The 21,740-nt window shown below is 44.0% G+C and overlaps 1 protein-coding gene across 1 annotated transcript in view; it reads left to right on the plus strand.

Moving 5' to 3' along the window:
- MGAT5 (alpha-1,6-mannosylglycoprotein 6-beta-N-acetylglucosaminyltransferase) overlaps positions 1–21,740 on the plus strand; it is a gene marked incomplete in the record, with an annotated part of 1,206,452 nt that overhangs the window by 610,857 nt on the left and 573,855 nt on the right. Inside the window, 1 exon segment of the mRNA XM_044074935.1 lies at positions 6,578–6,712. Within this exon segment, the coding sequence (XP_043930870.1) occupies positions 6,578–6,712 (135 nt within the window).

A 21,740-nucleotide genomic window follows, 5' to 3' on the forward strand; every position in this document is an offset into this window, starting at 1 on the left:
CTGTGCCTGCTCCTCCTTGGACTTCATCTCCTTCCAAATGGAATAAGGAACCCGATTCCTTGGGTGAGGATTCAGGGTCTAATGAGGGTCCTTGTCTTACTCTTCCTAGATGCCTTCATTATTGGCTTATGGTTCTGAGAAAGAGGAGTCCATTAGTCCCGAGTCTCTGAGGGATTGTCTTTTACTGACACAGTAGCTAGAATGACAGAATATTTTAAGTGGGATTCTTTAGTGTCTGATATCCAAAATAGGTATTGCGAGTGCTTCATGTGGGCACTCCTAAACCTTTTGCAGTACCTTCTGTTGGCTGTTATGTTGGACACATTTATTGCTACTTCTAAGTCTCCTGATTCTCTGCCTCCTGCTTCAGAGAAACCTGTCATGTTCTTTAAGGTTCTTGACGATTGTCACGTCTTATTTGTGTTCTGCTGACCCTGCTGTGGTGTCAGTCTCCTCTGAAAAGCCTTCTAAGGTTTGCCCTATTCCAAGCTTCTGCCTTCAGATAATGATAGTAGGGCAGTGGAGAGAATTTGTAAGGTTTGTATTGCTTCTACTTTTGCCTTTTGGGCCATCAGTTACTAGACCCACATGACCAGATATACTCTGGCCTTGATTGTCAAGGCTTGTCAGGTTATTTCTGACCTCCCTGATTCTGAAGCAAAATCTTCTGCTCTATTTGGGATCTACATCTCGGGTGGCTCACCATTCTTTTAAGTACAACTATGATGCTGCCGATGCCTCTTCCAGAGCTGCTGCATTTAGGTCCGTCATGAGGCGCATTAGTCATTACCTGAAGACATTAAGGCCAAGTTGTTGGATGCTCCTTTGGATAATAAAAATCTCTTTGAAACTGCTGCTGCTGCTATGTTTATGTCTTCAAGGAAAAGGTAAAGCTTTGCAGGACATTAAACATATTTTTGTGTCCCCTATCCCTTAGTTTCAGAGGAGCTGTCCTACTAGGTCTGCTTTTTTTCGCAGGCAGCCTTGTCAGACCACTAAAGGCAGGAAGGTGAGCTCCTCCTGCTAAGTCTTCTCAGGCTCTTGTAGCTCAGAATCCTCCTTTATCTGACAAGCCTGTTTCTATTTGACATCTTATCTTAACCCCCACCCCCAATCCCAGTCATCAGCTAGATTCCCTTGACCCTTAGAGTCTTCCTCTGCTTTCCAAACTGGCATCTCATCACCGCAGATTCTTGGTTCTGTCTGTCATCTGTCAGGGTTACTTCATGCTGTGGAAGTCCCTCTGTCCTTTTTTCACGGATTCTCTAACCTTCTCTGGACCAAATTCCTCATTTCTGAAATGTCGTTGGCTCTCTGGACAAGGGAACTATTTAACCTGTCCCACTGTCCCTTGTTCCCAAGAAGGAAAGGAATTTTACTCCTAAAAGTTCCTGGTCCCTCGAAAGGGAGGCTCTTTTCAGACCTGTTTTGGATCTCCTCTTGCTCAACACCTTTTTGAAGGTCCCTTCTTTTTGGATGTGCCCATTTCATGCACTTTCTCTTGTACTGCCCCAGGCTTTTCTGCTGTCCCTCCCTGTTTCCAGGAAGGTTTTATATTTTTCTGTTTTTTTTTCTTCTCATTTGCAGTTCTGTGCTTTGGCCTCTACCATCCCAAGGGTATTCACAAAATGCCTAGCTCCTGTGATTGCCTTTTGCAGGCTCCAAGGCATTCAGATACTTCCATATATAGACAACCTGTTGCTTCACACACCTTCACCAGTTACCTGTTTTAGTATCTAGAGTTCTCCTTGTCTCTCCTTCAAAGTCTTGGGTTCACTATCAACTCCCAAAAATCTGTCCTGACTTCCTCTCAGGATCATGTGTTTCTGGGTTGCAGGATTCAGACAGTACCAGTGCTGGCGGCCTGTCTTCCACCTCCAAAAGTTTTGTCCCTTGACAGCTTTCTTTTAGTCTCTTCTTCCTCTGCCTGCTATTCCAGCAAGAGAATTTCTTCGGGCCCTGGGATTCATGGCCTCTTTTATTCCAATGCTACCTCTTTCTAGACTGCACATTTGGCAACTTCAGTGGTACCTCAAGTCAGTTTGGCTTCAGTATGGTCACCCTTTGGATTTCAGAATGCCTGTACTTCCTTGTTTAAAGCAAGAATTCAAATGATGATTCAGCAAATTACCCTCAATCCAGGCCTGACCTTTCAGCTTCAAGTCCCCTCAAGAACTGTTCACCCACATGTTAGACATGGGGTGGGGAGCCTCCTGTGGTAACTTGAATGATCAAGTTCTGTCAGTCGCATCAGAAGTCTGACCATATCAGCATCAAAAAGATGAGAGCTCTGATCCTAGCCCTTCTTACCTTTCATCGCATGCTGTCTCCAGAGTCTCTGAAGGTTTTTCCCAGACAACACCACAGTGATATGGTGCGTCAACAAGCAGGGGGGCACAAAGTATTACCTTGTCTGCAGGCTGGCTGTTCATGCTTGGGACCTGCCTCTATTATGTGTTAACTCTTCAATCAGTATATATTCCTTCAGAGCACAGTCTAGTGGCAGACTCTTTTTAGCAGGTCTAAAGCATAAGCTCATGAATAGATGCTTCACAGAGACATATTTCTGGACATAGTCCATCTGTGGGTTATTCCTCAGGTAGATCTTTTTGCCTCCCCTCTGAACCAGCAGCTTTCTCTTTTCTGTGAGTGCCATGCCATCTAGTGTTGAAGATGGATGCCCTTTATTTTCCTTGGAAGGGGGTGTTATGCCTTCCCTCCCCCTTCCCCTACTTCCAAGAGTCATGAATAAGATTCAACTGGGTTCCCCAAACATCTTGCTAGTGTCTCCCTTTTGGCCAAGACAGCACTGGATCCCCCTTTCAATACATCTGGCCAGAGACGATCACCACATGTTACCTCACCAGTTGGACTGCCTCACACAGGGCAAGGGGTCACTCGTACGTCCTTACTTGTCCACTTTTCAGCTTACACTGTGGGTGATAAGGTTTTGATCCCTTTTAGGCACCTTTTGTTTCTGAGGACATGCTCAAGGATTTACAGCAGGCAAGAAAACCTGCAACCAAGAAATCTTTTATATGTCCAAATGGAAGAGATTTTCTGTCTAGTACTATGCTCATAAGCAGGACCCTTTTTCAGTGGGTGTCTCTGGTTCTCATATTTGGATGAGTTACTCCAGTCTGGCTTGGCCTATTCTTCAGTAAAGATCCATTTATCCACTATTGTTCAGCTTGTCTGCAACATTGTACCTGGAAGACTGTCATGCTGCTTGCTTTAACTTCTGCTGGGAGGGTTTCTGAGCTTAAGGCTATTATGGCCATCCCTCCTCTTTTTTTTTTTTTTTCACCAATGTCCATTCGTAATCCATCTTTTATATATCCAAGGTTGTTAATGACTTGTCCTTGACTCCCTTTGTGTCTTCTGCTTGGACGGGGCCCTTCATATCTTGGATTTGCACAGACAGCCCAGGTATTGTTTGGATAAAACTAAGACCATTCATAAGTCAAACCATCTTTTTGTTTCCTTTCATCCCAGGAAATTGGGTTTGGCTGTTTCCAAGCAAACCATCTCCTCCTGGATATCCAAGGCAATTTCCTTTTAATATTCTTTTCATGGCAAGTGTGTCTGCTTCCATCACAGCTCACTCCATTAAGGCTGTTTTCTTCAAGGGGTTTGACCCCCAGTTCCATCCTTGAAGCTACTTGGTCTTTAGTGCATTATAAGTTAGATAGAGTTTCTACAGCCAGAGCGGGTTTTGTGAGATCCATTTTACATGGGTTTGTTGAGGGCTGTTCCCAGCCTTCTACGTCCCAATCCTTTCCTTGAGCTCCTGTACTCTCAAGATGAATACTGCAACAGTGATACAGAAGGGCACAGTGCAGATGTTCATTTTTCACTGTTGCAGTCATCACATTTAGGTTATCCCTGCCAGGGTAACCCTCAGCCAGCCCGAATACCAGAGGCTTAGTATTTTTGTGTGTGTTGCTGTCGCTTCAGAACTGATGTCAGGTTGTGAGTAGTATAAATTAAGGAAGCCGATGCCATTACATCAGTCTTTCTTGCCGTTGAGCCCGGTACCTGCTTAGCAGCTCTGGACCCATCCAACGTAGAGATGACCGCAGGATCCTTAGTGGAAGAAGTGTTTTGCACCGTACCGGACTCCGAAAGGGTCTCGGTAGTGGCCTGCAAATCCACAGAAGCAGGCATCAGGGGCTGCGAAAGCACCTCACTGAGGACTGGAGAACTGACTCCTAGCTTAACGAGAGTGTCATCTAGGTTTGGACCTGTGCGGTCTGTCTGTCTTTACATTTTTTCAGAAGATCTGTTGTCAGATGACGTACCGAAGCCATATAGGAATTAGAGGACTGTAAATGAAAATATCTAGGTACAATAAGGGCTGACGAAATATAATTCTGGTGTTGAACAAAGCACAGAAGTAACAGCAGGGGACATCGTATTCTGGGCCTAAGTAAGTGATGCAGTCAGAATGAAAGTCTCAGTGTGGTATTTTCTTTCCACAGGCGAGACGATTAACTTTTTCTGACATTGATTAGTGCAAAAGGATCCCCAATGGGGTACTTAGCTTTACAAGACTTCAGCTTCAATTTGGAAGACTTCAGCTTCAATTTGGAAGACGAAACTCCAGTAGCGGCTGACTGGCACTCGTGAACTGCTTCTGCTTCGGGCTCCACAAGACTGATGTAATGGCGTTGGCTGCCTTACTTTATACTACTGATGACCTGATGTCAGTCCTGAAGCGACAGCAACCGATGCAGAAATATTAAGCCTCTGGTATTCAGGCCGCCTGAGTGCTACCCTGGCAGGGATAACCCAATGACTGCAACAATGAATACACTCAAACATCTACATTTATGTTAAGTGTACACAACTGTACTTTGTGTAAAATCTTACCATAACAGTAGATGTCCTTTTTGCTGTTGCCGTATTCTGTCTGTCCCTCCACCTGCTGTTCTCTTTTAAGTTTTGTTTTGGTTTCCTTCCTGGCCAAGGTCCCTCTTTTCCACCTGTATTTTCTCTTTCTGGATTTACATAACCTCCTTTGTCCTTTGGAGACTATTCCCTTCTGGGGCAATTCATTTCTTAGTAACTGCATCTGTACACCACCTTTATGCCCTACATCCTTTATGGGAGCACACATGTGATGTGCAGCGCATACAAGATCTAAAGGATTTGGTATACTGGCCAGGCACTGGGCTATCCTTGGCAGGAGATCCTTAAGGTGAAGAATACTCCCAACAGTGAAGAGAAGGACATCTGCTGTTATGATAAGATTTTACTCAACTGTACTTTCAGATGGTTGGACTGTCTGAAAGACTTTCTAAGCTGGTAGTAAACTGAAGTCCTGAATATGTCTGGAGAGTCAGAGAAATAACTATGTTGGCATTATGAAACCTGCTTACAGAAGATATGCATGAGATGACTCACTTCAGAATATTCATGGAGTACAGCCATGCATGAGACTGGTTGGAGATGCCTAGCTGTCAAGTGTGTCCAGCAGAAATGGAAGGCTCTAATTCTTCTGTGCAAGTTTGATGGCAGGTTGTCATAGACACATTTTCAATCAATTCTTTAGAAATATTATTTATCTGTTTTAACAATACTTCTCAGGAGACAACTCATCTTATGAACTAGGCAGGTGAATTTACAAGGTATTTTTTGTTCTCTGATTATATGTGGTTACCAGCTGCTTACACTTTATCCCTTTCTTTGAATATTTCATCAGTGGAGTTCATTTTGAAAACTTTTATGTTTGACAAAATGAGAGAAGGTGTAAAGGCTGTTATGAAGTTGTGTGTCTTTTCATTTTGTGCCTGTTTTATTTTTGGGGAGAATGCAGTAATAGCCAAGGTCACTAGGCTTTCCCTAGACAGCCTTCAGAAGGAGGCCAGGCCACATTCTTATAACCCACGCCAGTGTTATAGAATTTTGTGAACTGAATCCATACGGGTTGAGAGAAGTGACAGCATCAGTCAACAGGTGAAGCCGAATGTTATTTTAATCTTGTTATTTTGTTTCCTAGCACAGATGTAGTGGGACCATTGGACGCATTTGTTAATAGGGTTGTATTTTTTAATGGGATTTTATTGTAATCCAAGGAGCTTGTTGTAGTGGGAATTTTAGTGATATGTGCCATTTTAAGTAAGAATATGATGGTGTAAGTTTCTTTCATAGGTTTAGAAAGTTCTGTCTGTTTCATTGTGCATGTCAATCTGTACATTATGCTCATGACAGGACAAAATAATAGATGCGATTGAGTAGACAAAATGCTTTAGATATAGATATGTCTGTGGTACAAGGTGGTGATCCAGAGATGCCTATAAACTGTTCATTTTCCACACTTTATATAATTACATTTAAAAAAGTCCCACAAACACTTGAAGTAAATACTGCTCGCAATCTTCATTATGAATTGCCCAAAGTACTGCAGTGCTCTTTATTTTTTTTATAAATATATTTTATTTTTGTCAGGTTGTACAGTAATCATTGTCTAAACCTACATGATGTCTCTAGCTTTGAAAATGCTGATGTTTGAGGCATTTAGATGTGGTTGTGTGCAAACATGACTAATGCTATTTTTATAATTTTTTTCATTAAGGATTATGAAGAAGGTGATGGATAACCGATCTGGCTGCCCAACACAGGGGGACAGAATTGTAGAACTTATTTACATTGATATTGTTGGGCTTACTCAGTTTAAGAAAACGCTTGGTCCTTCTTGGGTTCATTATCAGTAAGTGCCGCTTTTCTAAATCTCTGTCTTTATTTGCTGCTGCATATTTAAGCTAAATGCACATCTTTTAAGGTTACAACAGGGAAATTGGAGATCACTACAAAATTCCATCTCTCGCTGTCACTTAGTAAAACTGATAATGTGTGCTTGTTCCAAACTTGGGTTCATGTATGAAACAGTCTTTCAAAATATAAAATGATTATTAGAGTACTTGGGATTCACATGGTCCCTTCTACTTCTGCAGTTAACATGTTAAATTCTCAGTGGATCTTCAGTACTAATTTTGAGCGACAGTTAAAATGCCTTTCTGTGTGGTTACATCCCGACATTTTGGGGGGGGGGAGTTGGGGTGCATGCGAAGTGCTCTCATTGTGTGTAGCTTTTTGTGGAACTAAGGAAGTAAAATAGTCTTGAACAAGGTTTGGAAGCACATGTAACTGTTATTTTTAAATTATTGAATGCATTTGTTTTGCATTTAACTTTTCAGTAGAATATTTCAGATTGAAGCTTAATCTGTTGCTGTCATGAACTTCAACAGGCAGGCATTGTGCAGGTTTTTTTTGATAAATGTGATGTATCTTAATTTTTAGTGTATTTGTTTGCCAAAATGCTTTGCTTCAGTGTGGTCAGATGGGAGTGACCTCTCCTGACCACTAAAACAAGGTTGGCAGGCTGTCCCTTAGCATTTTCTGCACCACTGAACAGCACTGATGCTTTTATTATCCGTGCGAGTTGTCAGAGTAAGAGGTGCAAAGGCAGTGGTCTCAAATTAAATGTAAAATAATGTAGTGTAGTTAATTTTGGTAAGCAAAATATTTTCACTTACCATGTAGGAGATGCGCCCCTCCAATAAGACACTTTTTTGTAAGTAGTTCAGAAAGCCTTTTTTCTGGCCAATCCAATTTCCAAAGGCATCTCCACTAGATTCAGAGAAGTCTTAATTCCACTTTACTGATGTCTTATCAGACTCCTCATTGAATATACTACATTTATTGGCATGTATTTATGTGAACATATCCCACCACTTGAGGTACCTCAAATATTCATAACTAAAAGAACAGTGGCCTCAAAAATCTTGGTCATCAGTTTTTGTCCTTTCTCTGTACTCAGTCTCTTACAGACTACTCTAGGAAATCTATGTCTAATGATGTCCTTCATGGATGCATCTGCAGTCATAACAAATGGGTTGTCCTGTCATCAGGCAGCCCTTCGGTCGGCCGGATTCCAAAGTCTGGGTCCGGCTTCGGCTGATGTTGCACTTCACCCGACGTCATCTCTGCTGGTCTTCGGGTATAAAGGCATCGGCCGACGCCATTTTCCTCAGTCTTTCTTGCCGCGTGGCGCCCGAAGCAGAAGCTGTTCGCAAGTGCCGGTCGGTCAGATCCAGAGATTACTACTACCAAATACTACTTCGAAGACTTCAAAAAAGCTAAGTACCCCATTGGGGACTCTTTCTTGCCTCAGCCGATGTCAGAAAAAGTCAATAACTGTTTAACTTGTGGGAAACAAATACCTCATAAAGATTTCCACTCTTACTGTTTGCCTTGCTTAGGCCCAGACCATGACGTAGCAGCCTGTTCGTCCTGTGCTTCCTTCAACCGACGAACGCTTAGGGCTCGGTCGGAGTTTGCTGAACAGTTTTTCGGCTCAGATTTTGCGTACATTATGCCGTCGGATCCTCCGACTACCCAAATTGTTAAAAAACGCAAAGAAAAAGACCGACACTCGCGGTCCGCGGTTTCGGCCGAAACCACGGTTAAGCAAGCCGCGAGTGTCTCGGTTTCGGCCGAAACCGAGAAAACTGGTCAATCTTCAGCCAAATCCATGACTACTACTGAGGCTCCTGCTACCTTATCTGAATCAGCCTCAGAAATTTTGCCTACAACTGTGGTTCCTACTGATCTATCAGACACCATCCCCTTGGATATCTCTACCCCAGCACGTGGTGCTGCTAGGCCTCCTGCAGCCATGTCTATTAAGGCCTTTGCCAGGGCTAAAGCAGCCAAATCAGCTAAATCAGTGCCTGTTAAACCACCCTCACTCAGGCCCACTTCTAGTTCTCAAATGCTTACTCTGGCAGAAGATTTAATATCCTTAATTAGGGATCCCAATCTCACCCAGACAGGGCCTCTCAGCCCCAGAAAAGAGACCTAGAGCAGAGCCCCCGAGCCTGTGTCCTCTGATGATTCTGCGGATGACTCAGACATTACAGACCAGCCAGAGGCTCCTTTTTCCAATTATGAAGATTCAGATGCTGAAGAATCCATTCCAGCTGCCTCTCCACCAGAGGAATTCTCCTTTGGGGAAACCTTACATGCCATGAGAGAACAATTCCAATGGCAGGGACAAGATTTCTCAGATTCAAGAAAAAGGCTTAGGACTTTTCTGCACTTACCACAACATAGGCCCTTAGCTATACCTCCTGTCCTATCTGTTGTGGACGATGCATTTAATGATGTCTGCACTGCTCCTGATTCTTTACCTCCAGCCCCTGCCAAACCAGATAGATTTTACAGGGTGCCAGACACTCATCACCACCTATACAAGGCCCCACTTGCAGATCCCGAGACTATATCCCAGGGGCCTAAGGCAGTAGCCTCGACCACAGCAAAACCCTATTCCCTCTGAAAGGGAATCCAGGTCCTTAGAGAGATGGGGAAAAAGTCTACACCTCTGCTACTCCCTCTGCTAGAGCTTTAAACTGTCAGTTTCACATGATCCAATACCAAGAGTTTATGCTTGATCAGTTAATTAAAAGCTGTCCTCTGATGAATCTTTAGATAAGAAATATGTATTAGAAATGGTGAATAACATCCAACAGGTTAGTAACCATTCTTTAAAATGTGGCTATGATGCACTGGAGGCTTCATTTAGATCAGCCATGACTGGCACAGTGATAAGAAGGCATGCATGGTTGAAAGAACAGGTCTTGCGGATCATGTTAAAGCTAAGCTATTGGATGCTCCTATGGATAAGGCCAGTCTATTTGGGAACCTGCCCAGCAGGTAATGAAGAAAATGGAAGAGAAGGCAAAATCTGTACAAACAGTTAAAGATTTCCTACAGGTTCAGCCCCCAAGGTTTAGCAGGAACTGGCCTGCCAAAAATTGGTCCTTTCCTGACTCCACAAGATCCCAAAGGGGCAGGAACAGACGCTCTAGGGGCAGAAATCAATCCAGAGGAGGTGCCTACAGAGGACGGCAGTGGCAAGGCAATAACCAAGGCACAGACGCAACCACTGCCACTGCAACAGGACAATCACAGTGACTTGGCTCTGACTCCGCCTACCAGGGAGCAAATAGCAGCACCATTAGGCGGAAAGTTAGCCTTATTCTCGAAAAATTGGCACTATATTACAAAAGACAAGTGGATTTTGCAAACCATAGACCAAGGCTACTGGTTCCACTTCCACACTTTACCAGTAAAAAGAGGAATGCCAAACCTGCCCCCAAATCAAAAATAGAAGCCCTGCACCAGACAGCAGAATTAATAAAGATGAGAGCTGTGGAAAGGGTACCAATAACAGAACAGGGCAAAGGATTCTACTCCAGACTCTTCCTAGTACCAAGAAAAGAAAAAACTGGAGACCTATTCTCGACCTGTCCATCTTAAACACATACATCATTGTCCCAAAATTCAAAATGCTGACCCTACAGCAACTTCTTCCCATGCTGGGCAAGGAGTGTTGGCTGGTAACTCTAGATCTCAAGGAGGCATACCTGCACGTCCCCATTCGACCAAATTGCAGAAGATACCTCAGATTTCTTGCAGGATCAGAGCATTATCAATTCTCAGCATTGCCCTTTGGCTTATCTACTGCCCAGAGTATTCACAAAATGCCTGGCATCAGTAATCGCTCACTGCAGAGTACAGGGAATCCAAATTTATCCATACCTGGATGACTGCCTGTTACAAGCGGACAACAAAAGCAAGCTGACAACAGATTTACAAAGGGTCATTTACTTGCTACAAGCCCTGGGATACACAGTCAATTTTCAAAAGTCAAGACTGATACCATCCCAGACAAGAACTTTCTTGGGCTGAATTGGACACAGTAAAACAGATGGCATTCCTAACTGCAGAAAAACAAAAGAACTCCCTCTTTACTTCTTGGCATTAACAAAGCAGAACAAACTAACAGCAAGAAAAGTTCTGCAGGCCTTGGGCTTCATGGCATCATGCATAATCTTGGTCCCACATGCCAGACTGCATATGAGAAAGTTACAGTGGTACCTAAAGAATTTATGGTCTCAACACAGGCACAGCTTAGAAACAGAAATACCACTAATCCCATGCTTAAAACAGGAGTTCCTATGGTGGGCTCGGGCATGCCAGTCAAACCCAGGCTTACCCTTCCACAACTTTTGAGCAAACCAAACCATCACAACGGATGCCTCAGACCTAGGATGGGGGGCACACATGCTGGACAAATGCATACAAGGACTGTGGACTCAGGACCAGCTGCACCTGCACATAAACCAAAAGAAATGCTGGCAGTAAAACTGGCAATCCTAAAATTCAGACCATTCCTCAAAGAAGGCCATTTGATGATAAGGACAGACAACACCACAGTCATGTGGTACATCAACAAACAGGGAGGCACTCATTCTTACCCCTATGCAGAATGACTTTGGACCTTTGGAATCTGGCTCTCAGCTACAACATCCAGTTACAGGCAATATTTGTACCGGAAAAGAGAACCCTAGCAGACATTTTAAGCAGAACCACCTCGGATGCTCACGAATGGATGCTACACCGGACATCTTCAAGGCCATCACAAAGAAATGGGGAATGCCACAAATAGATCTATTCGCTTCCCCACAAAATCACCAGCTCAAAAAAATTCTGCACAAGGACATTCCACCCACTTGCATGGAAGGTGGACTCTCTATCCTTCAGCTGGAAAGGCCTGACAGCATATGCATTCCCACCTCTTCCCTTGATGCACAAGGTACTACTGAAAATCAAAGAGGAACGTCCAAGGATAATTCTGATAGCTCCGAATTGGCCAAGACAACACTGGTACCCATTGCTGAGGAGCATGTCTCGGGAGAAAATGTGGTCAATACCCCTGATGCCTCTGATAACTCAGAAACAACTACAACATCATACATCCAAATCTAAAAACCTTGCAAATGACTGCCTGGAACATCACATAGCAGTAACTAACCCTGACCTTTCACAAAGGGTTAAAGACATTATCCTTGAAGCCCGCAGACCTTCAACAAGAAGGAACTATGCAGGAAAATGGAAAAGGTTCGTCATTTGGAGTACTGAAAGAGGAAAAGATGTGTCGAACATAGATATTGCTAACATTCTGGAGTACTTGGCAGAGCTTCTACATACAGGCCTGTCCTATTCCTCCATCAAGATACATGCATCAGCTATTTCAGCAGAATACAGCGTTGATCCTCCTGTCTTTTCACATCCTCTACTCAGGCAGTTTCTCAGAGGGATCAAGAATGTAAAACCTCCTAGGAAACCACCATTACCAGCATGGGACTTGAACTTTGTACTAGAAAAGTTGACACTCCCTCCGTTTGAACCAGCAGCAACAGCAGATCTACAACACCTGTCATGGAAAACTGCTTTCCTACTGGCTATTACTTCAGCAAGGAGGGTTTCGGAACTACAGGCCTTAATGGCAGTGCAACCCTTCCTAATCTTCCATCAAGATAGGGTGTCCATGAGAACTAATCCTACATTTATGCCTAAGGTGGTATCCAGAGTGTCTTTAAACCAGGCAATCCACCTACCTACCTTCTTTCCCAATCCACAAAACACAGGTGAAAGAATAATGCATACCTTGGATGTACACAGACAGTTACGCTACTACCTGGACAGAACCAAAGGTAACAGAAAAACTGACCAGCTCTTTGTAGCCTATGCAACAGGAAGGGAAGGAAAAGCAATTTCCAAACAGACAATCTCCAAATGGATAGGAAATTGCATAAGATTCTGTTACTCCTACCATGGAAAACCAATTCCACAGAACATAAGACCTCATTCTACAAGGGCTACAGCCACTACCACAGCTTTCTTAAGAGGAGTGGCAACCAAGGACATTATTGAGGCGGCTACTTGGACCTCCGTGCATACATTTGCCAAGCATTATAATTTACCTCTATATTCTAGATCCCGAGCAGGGTTTGCCACTGCTGTACTGCAAGGGATCCTGACTACACCATAATTATTATTACTCCTCCCCTAGTTTGGCTATGGTATTCTACCCATTTGTTATGACTGCAGATGAATCCATGAAGGACATGGTACAGATGTTCTTCATCTCACATTGCTGCAGTCCTTACTTATGGGTAGTCCGCTGTCCTCGGTCGGCCCGAATACCAAAGTATTAGGCTGACGTCGGTCATGGGCGCCTAGATCTGACATCAGAGCGTCAGGGTATAAAGGCGCATGACCGACGTCATATCCTCAGTCTTTTTTGCCGCATGGTCCGATGCAGAAGCAGCGTTGCAAGTGCCATTCGGCGTTCTGAAATTTTTTGTTTTCGGAGTTTCAGACCGATACCAAGTTGGGCTAAGTACCCCGTTGGGGAATATTTTTGTTTTTTCTTGCCTCAGTTACTTACCGGATGTCAGAAAAAGTGAATAATTGTATTTCTTGTGGGAAACAGATACCGCATAGGGATTACCACTCGCTTTGTATTCCTTGTTTGGGACCGGAGCACGACGTAGTCTGGTGTCGGTTTTGTGCTAGGTTTAATAAGCGCACTATAAAACGGAGGTTAGATTGCACTAGGTTAGTCTTTGGCAAGAGGTGTAATTATAATATGCCGTCGGATGTTCCGACGCCTGCTTCTACTAAGAAGCGCAAAGACAAATCTTTAAAGCCTAGGCAGGATGATTCGTCCGTTTCGGACGCCGGACCTTTAGAAGCTACAGCTGAACAGGTGGATCCGGCTGAAGTTTCTGTTGAGTCCCAGGGGGAAACTTTGATTTTACAAGATGTGGCCTCTCAGGAGGCAGGTCAGGCTGAAGGGGCCTCTCAGGTTACTATTCTCCCTTCTATGCCTAAGGTGGTTAGGCCTTCTGCTACTGTTTCTAAGGTTCCTTCTAAGGGCAGGTCTGTTTTGCCTTCCTCTGGTGTCAGTTCTGGTTCTTCAGGGTCTGTGCCTAAAAAGCACATGCTTAAAATGGCAGAGGATTTGATTACTTTAATTAGAGGTTCTATACCCCCTCCTGATAAAAGGCCCAGGATGGAGCCAGAGTTGGAAAGTTTGGAGAAGGCCTCAGATGATTCAGAGTCTTCTACTGAGGACATTCAAGATTTCCCTCCTTATTCTGATTCTGATGCAGAGGATTCCTCTCCTTCTGCTTCTCCTCCAGAGGATTTTTCATTTTCAGAAACTCTGCATTCCATGAGGGAGCATTTTAAGTGGGAGGGACAGGATTACTCTGATTCCCGGAAGAGGCTTATGGAGTTCTTGTTTTTACCACAGCATAGACCCTTAGCTATACCTCCGGTTTTGGATGTTGTTTCAGATGTTTTCTCGGAAGCTTCCCTTAATCCAGATTCTGTGCCTCCTGCCCCAGTTAAACCGGACAGGTATTACAGGGTGCCTGAGGCTCATAAATATCTGTATAAGAGTCCTAGGGCGGACCCAGAAACTATTGGTCAGGGGCCTAAGGGTGTTAGAGCCTCTGTTAAGAATCCGGTTCCTCTGGATAAGGAAGCTAGAGCTTTGGATAGATGGGGTAAGAAGGTGTATACCTCTTCTACTTTAGCAATGAGCACTTTGAACTGCCAGTTTCATATGTTGAAGTATCAGAATTTCCTCCTTTCTCAGCTAAGATCTAAAGTGGATGCTTTGGCAGAGGGCATAGAGTGTAAAGAATTGCAGGATTTAGTGCATGTTTCTGAACAGGTGGGTAAGCACTCTTTGCAATGTGGTTTTGATGCTTTACAGGCTTCTTCTAGGGTGGCTGCCACTGGTTCATTTATTTGTAGGCACGCCTGGCTTAAGGATCAGAATTTGTCTGAGCATGTTAAGTCTAGAATTCTGGATGCCCCTTTGCAGTCTGAAGTTTTGTTTGGTCCTCCTGTGGAGTCAGTCTTAAAGAAAATGGAAGACAAGGCTAAGTCTATGCAGACTGTTAAAGATTTTTTGCAGGTACAACCTCCAAAGTTTAGTAGAAATTGGCCTACTAAGGGGTGGACGTACCCTTCTTCTGATTCTCAGTCTAGAGGTAGATCTAGGCGTGGTAGGGGCAGAGCTCAGAGTACCTTCAGGCCGAGACAATGGAGTTCGCCTGCTCAATCTGCTGGTGAGGGCAGGGGCCAGTCCTTTCGTAAACAGGCCCAATGACCTGCATTTTCAGCTGCCAGATTCCTCTTGCCTGGCAGCTCCTTTGGGAGGAAAGTTGGCTCTTTTCAAGCAAAATTGTCATTTAGTCACCCAGGACAAATGGGTATTGGACATTATAAACCGAGGTTACAAGTTCTATTTCCATACCATGCCTCCTTTCAAAGGCATGCCAGGCGTCCCTCCTCGGCAAAGGATAGAGGCTCACAGACAAATTTCTTTACTTCTTCAAATAGGAGCTATACAGCCAGTTCCTCTGTCAGAAGTGGGCCTAGGATTTTATTCTCGCCTGTTTCTAGTTCCAAAGAAAGGAAACACGTGGAGACCAATTTTGGATTTATCTATCCTCAACACTTACCTGGACATTCCAAAGTTCAAGATGCTGACTTTACAACAGCTTTTACCTCTGTTGGGAAAAGATCACTGGATGGTTACTCTGGATCTCAAAGAGGCTTACCTTCATGTTCCTATCAGGCCCAGTTGCAGGAGGTACCTGCGTTTCGGGCTGGAAATTTACATTATCAGTTCTCTGCATTGCCCTTTGGCTTATCTACTGCCCAGAGTGTTCACAAAGGTTCTGGCTCCAGTGATAGCATTTTTCAGACTAAGAGGAATACAAATTTATCCTTATTTGGACGACTGTCTGATTATTGCACAAGAAAAGGACGAACTTCTTCATCATCTACAGTATGTGATGGCAGTGTTAAGATGCCTAGGGTATTCTGTGTTCGTAACAAAGTCCAGTCTAGTACCCTCTCAGGACATGTGCTTTCTGGGTGTGAGACTGAATACAGCTTCCCAGATGGCTTTTTTGACCCCGGACAAACAAAGAAGCCTTTCTCTTTATTTCCAGCAAATGTCTCTACGGTCCAGGCTGACTGCAAGGACAGTCCTACAAGCCTTGGGGTTCATGGCATCTTGTATTCTGGTGCTTCCCAATGCCAAATTGCATATGAGGAAGCTTCAATGGTATCTCAAAAATGTGTGGACACAGTACTGCCAAGATCTAGACACTGTCATTCAGAGAATACCTTGCATTCAGAAGGAGTTTTTGTGGTGGGCTCAGGAATGTCACCTAAACAAGGGACTCTCTGTGACCCGGCCAGAGGCGAGTCAGATTCTAACGACAGATGCCTCGGACAAGGCTTGGGGAGCACACCTCAATGGAAAATGGGTGCAAAACACGTGGCCTGTCAAACTCCAACATTTGCATATCAACTTGAAGGAAATTTTAGCAGTCCAGTTTGCATTGATGGCTTTCAAAGATTTACTTCGTCCAGGGCAGGTGTTGATTCAAACAGACAACACTACTGTCATGTGGTACATCAACAAGCAAGGGGGAACCCATTCTTACCCTCTTTGTAGGCAAGCGATGATTCTGTGGGAAACTGCTCTCAATCTACACCTCAATCTTCAGGCAAGGTTTCTACCAGGAGCACAGAACTCCTTAGCAGATGTATTGAGCAGACAAATAGTGGATCCTCACGAGTGGAAATTGGATCCTCATGTATTTCAACAGTTGACAGTGTTATGGGGAACTCCAGACATAGATCTGTTCGCTTCTCCACTAAATTACCAGTTGCCAAAGTTTTGCACAAAAATGTTTCATCACACAGCTTGGAAGGTGGACGCTCTATCTTTCAGTTGGAACAATCTGCATGTATATGCCTTTCTACCTCTGCCTCTTCTTCCCAAGGTACTTTTGAAGGCCAGACAAGACAAGCCAACCATGATTTTGATAGCACCGGATTGGCCTCGACAACACTGGTACCCACTACTGAGGAGTTTAGTACGAGAACCTCCATGGCCTCTGCCTTTGAATTCCGCACCTTTTGTCACAAGAGGACAGTCACTTCCTCAATGTCAAGATTCAGTCTCTGCATCTAACAGCCTGGCATATTCTGTTTTAGACTCTGGAGGGTCTCAGCTTCCACAACAAGTTTTGAATGTTATTTTGGAGACCAGGAGGCCTAGTACCAGGAAAGTTTACGCTGATAAATGGAGGAGATTTTTTATTTGGAGCAAAGGAAAGGACTTTGATGTCTCCAAACCTGATTTAAGTGTTGCTCTTCAATATCTTACTGAGTTATTGGACAAGGGTTTGTCTTTCTCCTCAATAAAGGTCCATGCTGCAGCCATTTCTGCTCACTATGATTGTGACCCTCTTTTATTCTCTCATCCTTGGTTTAAGCAATTTCTTAGAGGGGCAAAGAATATAAGACCCCACGTAGAGCTCCTACTCCTGCTTGGGATCTCAATTTTGTGTTGGAAAAGCTTACTCTACAACCTTTTGAGCCTGCAGCTACTGCCGAGTTAAAGTATTTATCATGGAAAACTGCTTTTTTGTTGGCCATTACCTCTGCAAGAAGGGTTTCTGAATTACAGGCCCTCATGGCAGTGGAGCCTTTCCTGATTTTTCATAAGGATAGGGTATCTTTGCACTAATCCTTCCTTTATGCCTAAAGTGGTTTCTAGTGTGGCCTTAAGTCAAACAATTCATTTGCCTACTTATTATGCAAACCCCCAAAATAAAAGGCAGAAAATTTTGCATACTTTGGATATTCACAGGCAGTTGCGTTATTATTTGAGCAGAACCAAGGAGTTCAGACAGTCTCAGCAATTGTTTGTTTCTTTTGCTTTGGGTTCACAGGGTAAACCTGTTTCAAAACAAACTATTTCTAAATGGATTGGGTTTTGTATTACTTTCTGTTATTCCCATCATGGTAAGGAGATTCCTGCTGGAATCAGGCCTCATTCCACTAGGGCTACTGCTACTTCTACGGCCTTTATAAGGGGGGTAGCTACAAAAGATATTTTGGAGGCAGCTACTTGGAGTTCAGTGCATACCTTTTCTAAACATTACCACCTTCCTCTTTATTCTAAGTCTAGGGCTGGATTTGCCACTGCAATTTTACAGGGCATTTTAGCGGCCCCTAATGCTGTATGATTTTACCATCCTCCCTTTCCCGTTGCTTTGGGATTCTACCCATAAGTAAGGACTGCAGCAATGTGAGATGAAGAACATAGTACAGTTTTGTACCTACCATAAATGTAGATGTTCAAGATCCACATTGCTGCAGTCCAATTACCCTCCCTCCTTCCCTCTGTGGTTTGACTTGGTGCTATGCTTTAGGTGATGGTGGTTGTTGGGCATGTTTTTGGGAGGTATTCTGTTTTTGGCTGTGGCCTTTCTGGTTTGGCCTTCTGACATCTGGGGCAAGAAAAGACTGAGGATATGACGTCGGTCATGCGCCTTTATACCCTGACGCTCTGATGTCAGATCTAGGCGCCCATGACCGACGTCAGCCTAATACTTTGGTATTCGGGCCGACCGAGGACAGCGGACTACCCATAAGTAAGGACTGCAGCAATGTGGATCTTCGAACATCTACATTTCTGGTAGGTACAAAACTGTACTTTTTGTACCTACCATAAATGTAGATGTCCGAACTGGATAGCATCTGCAGTCAGGATTACCCTCCCTCCTTCCCCTCTGCGGTACTCCTAGGGTATTTACCCTCCTAATAGCTAGCTGGGGGGGGAGTCTCTTATGGTGTATTTGTTTGTATATATGTACATACATGTTTATTTTTTGTGTTTGCTTTCTACTATTTTGGAAACATTGGCATTTATCCAAAATTTAGCTTTCCAAGAGGGCAATTGGCATCTGGGGCAAGAAACACTGAGGAAAATGGCGTCGGCTGATGCCTTTATACCCGAAGACCAGCAGAGATGACGTCGGGTGAAGTGCGACATCAGCCGAAGCCGGACCCAGACTTTGGAATCCGGCCGACCGAAGGGCTGCCTGACGACAGGACAACCCATTTGTTATGACTGCAGATGCTATCCAGTTCGGACATCTGCATTTATGGTAGGTACAAAACTGTACTTTTCGTGCTGTAAAAGATCCAACCCTGTTTGACCTCCTGTGCCTTCACAGAACTAATGGTACCTCAAGTTAAAGGAACTAAACCTTCAACAGCTAAATAAGACATGTTGGCATGATAGATTCATATCCCAATATATCCCCCTCACCTCTGGAACAAACTTCCACTACATGTCAAGCAGAGCAGCAGTCTTGCCACCTTCAAGGTGCACCTAGATAATTTGGTGAAAGTTTTGTTCCTTTAATCATGTATTTGAGGAACCTTTAGATGTTTTGGCTGCTACCTGAAATTTTCATTTTTCGAGTTTCAAATCTGAAGTCTTCTAAAGCTAAGTACCCCGTTGGGATCCTTTTTTCTTGCTCTAATCGATGTCAGATAAAGTTAACAATTGTCTTGCCTGTGGAAAGCAAATAGCTCACAGAGATTTTCATTCTTACTGCGTCACCTGTTTAGGCCCAGACCACTATGTCCCTCGCTGTCTGTTTTGTGCCTTGTTCAACACCCAAACTATTCATCATCGGGCTATTTTTGTCTCTAAATTCTTTCGGTCTTGTTCTCTGTATTCCGAAATGGCTTCCAAACTTCAGATAAAATGCAAGGATAAATACAGAGACAGACTGCATAGGCCCAAAACTGCTAACGCTTCCGTTAAGCTAGTCGCCAGTCCACCGGTACTCAGGCGCTTTCACAGCCCCAGTTACCTGCTTCTAGAGATTTGCAGGCCTCTACTGAGACCCATGCGCATGCCGCGAGATGCTTCTTCGACTGTGGAACCTGCAGATGTCTCTACCTTGGATGGGTCCGGAGCAGCTTTGTAGGCACCGGCTTCTGAGGGTGTATTCAGACCACCTGATGTTCGTATTAAACTGACTACTTTGTTAATCACTAAAACTATTGAATTTCTCAGGCTCAGAGTTTGCACTACACCTAGGAAACTGAAGACCAAAGTGCATTCTCAAGCTCCCATGCCACAGAAACAAATGATTAGAATGACTGAAGACCTTATTACTTTAATTAGGGGAAGTCAGCCTTCCCCCTCTAAATGACAATGAATTGATTTTCCTTCTGATTCTACAGACCGTGAAGTCCAATGACTCTGACCCCTGTGATTACCAGGACATACCCTTATCTACCTGTGAGGATTCAGATGAAGAGGATTCCATTCCCTCTGTCTCTCCCCCTCCCAGAGGACTTTTCTTTCAGTGAAACCTTGTATACCCTAAGAGAGCATTTCCGCTGGGAATGCCAGGACTTCCCACAGTCCAAAAAGAGACTCAGGGAATTTTTAGACTTGCCTCAGCATAGGCCTCTAGCTATACCCCCTGTCCTGGATATTGTAGATGATGTCTTCATGGAATCCAGTCTTACCCACGATACTTTACCACCAGCTCCTAGAAAGCCTGACGGGTACTACAGAGTACCTGACTCTCACAAATATCTCTTTAAAAATCCCACTGCGGATCCAGAGACCATTTCCCAGGGACCTAAAGGTATTAAGGCTACTACAACCAAAACCCCTACCCCTTCGGACAGGGATTCTAGGGCTCTAGACAGATGGGGTAAGAAGGTATATGTGTCTGCAACTCTTGCCATCAGGGCTTTAATTTCACATGTTGAAGTACAAGCAGCATGTTATGGAACTAATTAAACAAAAAATGTTGTTGATTCCTGATTGTGCAGAAAATACTTACAAGAGTTAATGCATTCTGCAAACCAAGTTGGTAAACATACTTTGCAGTGTGGTTTTTGATGCCTTCGAAGCATCTTGCAGGGTTGCTGTCACTGGGTCTGTTCTGAGAAGGCATGCTTGGCTGAAGGAACAAATATTGCCAGACCATGTCAGAGTAAAATTACTAGATGCTCCATTAAACCAAGAATGTTTGGTTCAAAAGCCGACGTTCTTAAAAAGATGGAGGAAAAAGCTAAATCTATGCAAACTGTTAAAGATTTCTTACAGGTACAGCCACCTAGATTCAGTAGGCATTGGCCTTCAAAACGCTGGTCCTTTCCAGTCCCTCCCAGACCTTCTCATCCAAACCCAGGGGCAACAGACCACCAAGACTACAGTCTCAGGGTATGCACGGATCTAAACAATGGAGTGCTCTCTCCTCAAAAACAGGGAGTGGTAAGTTCACAATGACTTGTCCTTTATCCTTCCCAGCCATGCCCAAGTACCTGCAACCCTAGGAGGAAAACTCGACCTTCATGCAAAAAAGTGGGAGTATATTACCCAGAACTGATGGGTCTTAAACATTGTATACCAGGGATACAGATTTTACTTCCCCTCACTGCCAACCCCAAGTGGATTGACAGACCTTCCTCCAAACCAGTGGGCAGAGGCCCAAAAGCAAGTACTTCCTCTTCTCAGTATCAGGGCTATTCATCCGGTTCCAGCAGAGCAAAGAGAACAGGGTTTCTACTCCTGTTGCCCAGAAAAGAGAACTCTTGGTGCCCTATTTTGGATCTGTCAACTCTCAACACCTTCCTGGTGGTACCAAAATTCAAAATGTTTACACTCCAGCAGCTGCTTCCTGTGCTAGCCAAGGACTCCTGGCTAGTCACCCTAGACTTAAAAGAAGCTTATCTGCACATCCCCATAAGGGAATCTTGCAGGAAATATCTGTTTCAGGGCAGGCCCTATGCACTATCAGTTCCCTGCACTTTCCTTTGGCTTATCTACTGCGCCCAGGGTATTCACAAAGTGCCTGGCTCCAGCCATTTCTTACTGCAGGCAGAGAAATATTCAGATTTACCCATACTTGGACGATTGCCGGATTCAGGCAGACAGGAATTTCTACTTCAGCACCTGACGTTTGTAA

This window comes from Protopterus annectens, chromosome 6.part0, assembly GCF_019279795.1.
Source record: "Protopterus annectens isolate FY-2018-M chromosome 6.part0, PAN1.0, whole genome shotgun sequence".
NCBI classification, from domain to species: Eukaryota; Metazoa; Chordata; order Ceratodontiformes; family Protopteridae; genus Protopterus; species Protopterus annectens.